This window comes from Fusarium oxysporum, chromosome 2 (assembly GCF_000149955.1).
Source record: "Fusarium oxysporum f. sp. lycopersici 4287 chromosome 2, whole genome shotgun sequence".
Classification (NCBI taxonomy): Eukaryota; Fungi; Ascomycota; class Sordariomycetes; order Hypocreales; family Nectriaceae; genus Fusarium; species Fusarium oxysporum.
This window is the reverse complement of record NC_030987.1, coordinates 3,346,780-3,353,679: the sequence shown is the minus strand read 5'-3', so window position 1 is coordinate 3,353,679 and position 6,900 is coordinate 3,346,780. Positions and strand designations below refer to the sequence as shown.

Here is a 6,900-nt window from a genome sequence, read left to right as displayed (position 1 = left end):
CTTCGTCGCATCATCGTCGGCATCAGAGCTTCGCCGCGCATCAACATCGCAGCCCGCTCTCTCCCAAGCGGCTGTCCACCCTTTCAGCTTACAAACCTCATTGATAGAGTTTCCGAACACTTCTAACAACCTTTCCACAGCCAACATAGCGCTATATTCGCATGCTTGGCCACGATACAAACATCTTGAACCCAATTTACTGGAAGACACCATGATAGATTTGTGCGCGCTGAACGATCCTGAACATATCTCATTCTCTTAGTGGTGAGTGGATTTACCTCAGCTGTCGCTTTCCTACCCTGCTCGCTTCCCCCGGCTTGGTCATTGCTGGATATGTATGTCCGGGAAACCCCTCGACGCCCTTGGACCTAAGGACGAATTATGGGTTGCACAAAAGCTTCATTCAACGCGAAACCTTTACAGACGACTCAGGCATCGGGAAAGTTTCTTCTTTTTCATACTGGCAGTGATATGCGCCACATGATGGACAGCGCTACAAAGTCAAGCAGCTTTGACCAGGACGAGGTCATGTAAGAATACGACTCAGGATGCAGAACAAGATGAACAATAGAAAAATCCGCCATCGCAGCCATTACGAACAATCCATCAGCGACCCGAATACTTGAGATAAGAAGCTTGATATCTGGTCCAGGGAGGTTATGGGGCGTTTCCTGAGGATACCTCGAGCGGGGCACGGAGCTCAAAGCGACTACAGTTGACTGGCGTTTGTACTAATTTCTTTCATAGTACAATCGACGTCCACTTGCCCAAATTCTTTCAAAATGTCCTTCTTCGGTTTTGACACCACGCGCCATAACACGGCTGCGCCTGGCTTCTCCCAATCTCACGATCCATTTGCTGGTTTATCAGGCAGGGATGGCGATGATGATGCTCTAGACTTCGAGGAGACTTATGACGGTCTTGGAGACCAGCTCGAAGAGACTGGAGACGCATTCAACGACGACACTTTCGGTGACAGTGGCCCGGCAGTCTCTCGCAGTGCTGGCAAGGATTTCGACTTCTTTGGCCAGACTGCCAAGGTTGCGGATGCCATTGAGGAGGAGCATCTTCGCTACAATCGCCAGGGGCCTGCGGCTAAACCTGCTGCTTCTGCTCAGGCTCATTCTTCCGTCAACCAATATGCCTCGGCCGACTACCAGTCTTACTACTCTAACCAGCCTTATCAGCAACAGCCTTACCAACAGCCTGTGCGATCTGGTTACGAGAAGTACCGCGAGCCCGAAGCGCTCCCTGATCTCCATGTTGACCGAAGCATCTGGGGCATTGGGCCGTCTAAGACAGCCCAACAAGCATCGCCGGCTCCTGTTCCTGCAGCTCAGCCTGCCCAGCATGCACCCAGTCGCAAAGTCATGAGCTTGGAAGAGGTCGAGGCCGCCATGCGATCTCAGCCCAAGCAGCAGACACCTCAGCCACATGCCGCAGATCTTTCCTATCAGCAGCCGCCTCACGGATTTACTGCTCATCAGCAACAGCCTCCTCAGGCCCATGGTCATGGCCATCCGGTGACTATTCTGCAGAGGCCCCAAAGCATTCAATCGAAGCCCACGCCGCCCGCCCCGGGTCTTCAAGCGACTCCCGTTCAGCATCAGCAGCAGCTCCATGCCAACCCGACCCAGATTCTGCAGAATCCCAACCGCGCCGGCCCAGATGCGCATGTTCCACCTCAGCATGGACACCACTCCAAGCAGTCCCACGGTGCCATCCCCAATGCCGCGCAGTTACAAGCTCATCCCCAAATGCAGCAGATGTCCGAAGAAGAGAAGGCCGCCTATCTGGATCAAGAGACCAAGAGGGCTAAGCGAAATCATAAGATCTGGCTTCTGTCGAAGGACAACGGTTTGATGACTCCCCAGGACAAGAACTTCATCACCCGTATCCAGCTCCAGCAGCTTGTTTCCGCTACCGGCAACCCTGTTGAAGGGTCTGATGCCTCAATTGCCGAGGACTTCTACTACCAGGTTTACAGCCATATTCGAGCTGGCCAGCGCCAAAATCCTAGCCAGCCTCTGAGCAACTTTGCCCAGACATATCTATACCAGACTGGTAGTCGTCAGGGTGGTATGCGTCGCCATGGACGTCCCGCTGAGAACCACTTCCAACGAATGGAGCAGCAGGTTCAGCGTGCTGTCGAAGCTGCCAAGAACAAGCCCAAGAACCCTCAGCTGGTCATTGCAGGTAGTCTAGGAAAGATCTCCTTCAGCAACGCGAAGACCCCTAAGCCTCTCCTCAGCATCAAGCGCACCGAGAGTGAGCATCAGCGCCCCAACAATGGCAAGAAGGGTTCTAGCCTTGATCGAAAGACCATCCTCCGAAACGTTGAGAAGGTTTATCAAACTCTGATGCAAATCGAGGACCATGTTCGGCTTATCCCACCCCCTATGACCGGTCCCGATGAGGAGCTTGAGAACAAGCACAAGGAGTGGGCCACCATTCTAGAGACCTACAACGCCAAGCTCTGGCAAGAGCTCAAGGTCCACGAGCAGATTGGTGTTGTTGTTCCTCATCCATTCATCGCTTTCTTGTCTTGTGCCAAGGGTGAGAAGGCCATTCCTCGTCTCTTCCCTCATCTCTCTTTTGAACAACGAACCACTATCTTGACCATGATTATCTATCATCTCGACCAATTGGATGTCGTCCAGGGCGCTGCTATTACACCGGGCGAGGTGACAACCATCAACGCACGAATGCGTGAGAAGATTGAACTTTTCATCTCTACTGTCATGCCATCACTGATGCAGTATTTCAACGACACTGGCCTGGATATTGTTGATGGAGTTTTGAATCTGATTGCCACCAAGCTCAACGTCGATCTCATTGCTAGATCAAGAATTGGAGTGTCAATGTTGACACTTATTCTCAGTCGTGCCGTGCTTCTCAAACAGACAGGCGCCGGCACTCCTGAGCAGTGGGATAACTTGTATGTAAATTTTGGACAGTGAATCGCATCTTTGACTAACAAGCATCAGGGACCGAACATTTGAGATCTTGTTCAGTAGACTCGAACCTTCGCTGCCTTATATTCTCCCTGGGAGCGTCAACACTGGAGAGGACGTCTATGTATGGCAGCTTCTTGCAGCTATGGGCGTCAGCGCCACTCACGATCAACAAACTCGTCTGGTCCTTGCTGTCAAGGACCGTGTGCTCGACACTGTCACTGTTTCAAAGACTCTCCCCCCCGCTATGGGAGCAGAGCGGCTGAACAGTGTCAATTTGTTCATGCGATCCATTGGTTTGGATGTCGAGCTTCTCCAGTAAACATATGTTTCATGAGCATGCATACAGGCTATTGTCGGTGATTCTTGGGCCTTTTTCTTGGGCTGGCATATGAGAGCGCTCAAGACGACCGGGACATGCAGGATGCAACACAACACAACAAACAGGGTTTACATGCTGGCGAAAATATTATTGGGAGCGGTTCAGCGTATAGGCATACTGGGTGTACAAAACTCGTAACCCCTGATATGGCGAGTGCCTAGCGCTTTCATGTATACCGGCATTACAGTCGGATGATCATCACTAACTCACGGAGAGAGTTTGGGAGGACTCTTGTCCATTGAGGAAATAGGTTATATCGTATTTGCAAATTTTACACGTTTTGGCAAAGCTTTTTTATACTGTGACTTTTGCATTCCTTATATAAAGTTGATAGATCCTTTGCGCCGTCCCATGCAACCTATTTAGTCCCCTGAGTTTACTTCTAGCACCAGACTTTCACTCTTCATCCATCAACGTTGGCCGTTTTTGAAGCTGTAGCTCGAGGTCTACCTCCCCGTCGAGGAACGGTCCCCGCCGCTCCACCTCGTGGTCGAAGCTTGGGCTTTCGTGCCTCCTCCGCCCCTGGCGCAGGTTGCTCTGGCTGCTTGGCGGGAGCAATTGGCTTGGGATCTTCTTTGACAGGTTCTGGCGCCGGTTGTGGCTTCTTAATACCACTAACAGCTTCAAGAAGCTCGTCATCATCCCATCGACGAGCGAACTTTGGCACAGCCTCCTCAAGGGGTGGCTCATTTTCCTCCGCATCATCGGCTTTCTCTGCTCCTTCCGCGGCCTCCTCTTGAGTAGGGCGCAGGAAGAGGCTTTCGTTATAAACCTCCCAGGCAGCCTCCTCATTCTCATCTGTGTAGTGCATAGTTCGCCAATGCTCTGTCTGCACAGATCGTAGACGATCAGCCATGGTTTCGGTGGTAACCGTATCACCATCGCCAGTAGCCTTGACAGTCATATGAATTGCGCGAGCAGTGCCGGCTGCAGTGCTGGGCGCCGACTCCTTAGTAGCTGCGTCTTGGCGTGCTTGTTGGACAGTTGCGTCGATGTGGTGAAGTTGTGGGCGTAGATGAACAAGTGATGATACAGGCGTGAGATGCAAGTCCTCTGGCGATGTGTTAGAAGATATATGGACTCAAGAGCCAATGTGACTTACTGCCTTGAAAGACACCAACCATATGCTGAACCTCCTTATACTCAGGATACTGCCCACCAAGGGTCTGTGTCCGAAGCACTTTATCCTGCCTAACGGCCTCTGCCCAATCCATGTTCTCCTGTTCATCCTCGGCCTTTTTCCTGCCACCTCGAGCCTGGACCGTACCGAAGCCAAATCCGCCAGCCAATCCATGACTGCCGCCATTCTTGGTCGCCATAGAAGCATGCAATGTCTTTCCCCACTTTTGACCCTTCTCGCGATCATAGGCGACTGTGTTGTCTAGGGGCACATCGACTTCAACCATACCTGCTTGAGCCTTCACTCGCAATTCGGTCGGTGGAGGTCGTGGGGAGTCATCGGTTCGGTTAGGATGTTGGAGAACGAGAAGGCGGCGGCCTAAAGGCAGAGAGGGATTGATAAAGACGTTATATGTTGCGGTGACTGGATCATCATCGTCGTCGTCTATCGTGGTAGGATTGTTGGCTGTAGAGGGCTTGACGCCAGAGTCAACGTCCATATCATCGATGTCCATTGAGGCCGTGGGAGCCGGTGTATTCGACGTTGTAGACATCTTATGAAATTATTTGTAAGGAAACAGAGCTCTTCTGCACAAATTGCCAGTCAAGAACCTGACTAGGCCTTGTTATTCGCTTTCGGTTTGGATGACTCTACGTCGCTCTCCAAGTTCGCTTTGCGACAACCACAATGCGCAGCTGTTTCTAGAATACCTTTGGCTCGTATGTCGATACCGAGTATATACACGGGTTTTGTACCGGTATCTTAAGCTTCGGCGTTTTTGCGACAGGGTTTAGATGCGAAGTAAGTCAGACTGAAGGTTGCAAGTTTAGAGGGCTGTCAACGCTGGGAGGGGCGATTGTAGAGAAATTTCCATGTTCGTCCCCCGCCAAAGTTTAGACCGTTATCTTATCAGTAACAGCAATTCGAAAGTCCCAAGCCAAAGATGAGAGACACTCAGTCATGCCCCAATTGTAATAAGTAGCTGACTTATTTCAATAGAGATGTAATCTTGGATGGAAGAAGTGTTTACTGCATTTGTGATGCTTTTCCAGTAAAGCAGCCTATTTGCATTGATAATTTCTCAACACGCAGTCCGAATTTTAAACTCCATTGAATCCAGCAGGCATATGGCCATGAAACGACATCCGTAGATCGTTTCGTTTCTGGGCATCCCAGAAGCCAGAAAACATATCTATTAACATCAAACAGTCTATCGACCCTTTCCACGGTCGCGGCGTCCACCCTCCAATACCTTGACTCTCTTGTTGAATCTCTCTCCAATACCACCTCCCATACCACTTCCACGGGGTCCATCCGTTGTGTCGATTCCACGCTTTCGGCTCTTGTCCAGAAGAGCACGAACATTCCCACCTGATTGCTTGCGCTTGGTAAGACGATCGATACGGTCGACACCCTCTCCCAGGTTGTGCCAATCCTCGCCACCAAACTGCATGCGGTTGCTGCGACCAGCCTGCTTCGCCTTCTGAGCTCGATCTTTCTTGCTCTCCTTGGGAAGACGTGTAAAGTTCATTTCCTCGTAATCCCGGCGCTCTGCCTCCTCCTTTCGCTCGGCGTCGGTCTTCATCTTGCGACCTCCCTGGACGATTGTGGTACCAATACTGGGCTCCGCCAAAGGTGCACTGGATAGCTCTGAGGCGACAAATTCTTCCATGGTGTGAGACTTGCCGGCGCGACGATCGTGCTTCTCGCGTCGTTGAGGCGCATCCATTGTGGCACGGTCTCTCTTAGGTGGGCGGTATACACCCGCAGCTCCCCCATCACGCTCCGCTCGGCGAGCAGTAACATCATCAGCCATGGCTCCAAAGTTGCCGGGCTTGTGAGACAGAGCTTCAGCATCTGCTTCCTCCTCTGAGTCGTCCTCTTCTTCCTCAGAGTCTGATCCAGCCGCGGCCTTGGCTTCCTTTGCCTGTCTCTCGCGCTCTGCATCGTCTGCTGTTCGGAGGAATCGATCAATGGAGAAGCGCAACTTCTCTTCCAACGGTCGGGCTCCCCTTTCCAAGTAAAGTCGTAGCTCAACCAGCTTTGCCCTCACAGATTCGTCGAGTTCGGAGTCGTCTTCGGCTTTATCCGAGTTTGATTTTGAGTTGCGCAATTTGAGCAGGATCAAGAAGACCAAGTTTTGTAGGTATGAGAGGAGAAGTTCATTCTTCACATCGAGAAGTGAAATGCCATCCTTCTGGTGCTCGATGGCTGCGAGTTTTGGTGTGACCTCGAGTGCTGATGACAGCGACTGGGTTAGCGACGTCAATAGCGCCGGTAATGTTGTAGGTGCTGCCATGGTGATCTGTTTGACTGAGACTTGAAATCTCTAGACAATTGAAAACTGATGTCTCGTCGAAAAGTTTGGAGTACTTCAACTTTTTAGCGGGGCGTTCTTGGCTTGGCTCCACATTCCTGCCTCGACAGCCACAAACGCCACAAAT

At 51.4% G+C, this 6,900-nt stretch overlaps 3 protein-coding genes across 3 annotated transcripts; 1 reads left to right on the top strand and 2 right to left on the bottom strand.

The window, feature by feature from the left end:
- Window positions 1-3,276, top strand: FOXG_08406 (uncharacterized protein; the record flags this gene model as incomplete). The annotated part of the gene is made up of 3 exons (XM_018387322.1): window positions 1-264; window positions 748-2,938; window positions 2,988-3,276. The coding sequence occupies exons 2-3, from the start codon at window positions 783-785 to the stop codon at window positions 3,274-3,276; spliced, it is 2,445 nt and encodes an 814-aa protein (XP_018245165.1). The 5' UTR covers window positions 1-264; window positions 748-782.
- A 285-nt stretch (window positions 3,277-3,561) lies between these two features.
- FOXG_08405 (uncharacterized protein) lies at window positions 3,562-5,299 on the bottom strand. The gene is made up of 2 exons (XM_018387321.1): window positions 4,439-5,299; window positions 3,562-4,389 (listed from the first exon to the last, which is right to left on the bottom strand). The coding sequence occupies exons 1-2, from the start codon at window positions 5,007-5,009 to the stop codon at window positions 3,740-3,742; spliced, it is 1,221 nt and encodes a 406-aa protein (XP_018245164.1). The 5' UTR covers window positions 5,010-5,299; the 3' UTR covers window positions 3,562-3,739.
- Window positions 5,300-5,463: 164 nt separating this feature from the next.
- Window positions 5,464-6,811, bottom strand: FOXG_08404 (uncharacterized protein). Its single transcript, XM_018387320.1, has one exon. The coding sequence runs from the start codon at window positions 6,753-6,755 to the stop codon at window positions 5,667-5,669; it is 1,089 nt and encodes a 362-aa protein (XP_018245163.1). The 5' UTR covers window positions 6,756-6,811; the 3' UTR covers window positions 5,464-5,666.
- Window positions 6,812-6,900: the final 89 nt, after the last annotated feature.

Excerpts from the sequence above, each read along its gene's own strand:
- FOXG_08405 (XM_018387321.1), bottom strand. The coding sequence starts at position 5,009 with ATGTCTACAACGTCGAATACACCGGCTCCCACGGCCTCAATGGACATC. Across the intron at positions 4,390-4,438 it reads GGTTGGTGTCTTTCAAGGCA|AGGACTTGCATCTCACGCCT; the intron begins GTAAGTCACATT and ends ACACATCGCCAG.
- FOXG_08404 (XM_018387320.1), bottom strand. The coding sequence starts at position 6,755 with ATGGCAGCACCTACAACATTACCGGCGCTATTGACGTCGCTAACCCAG.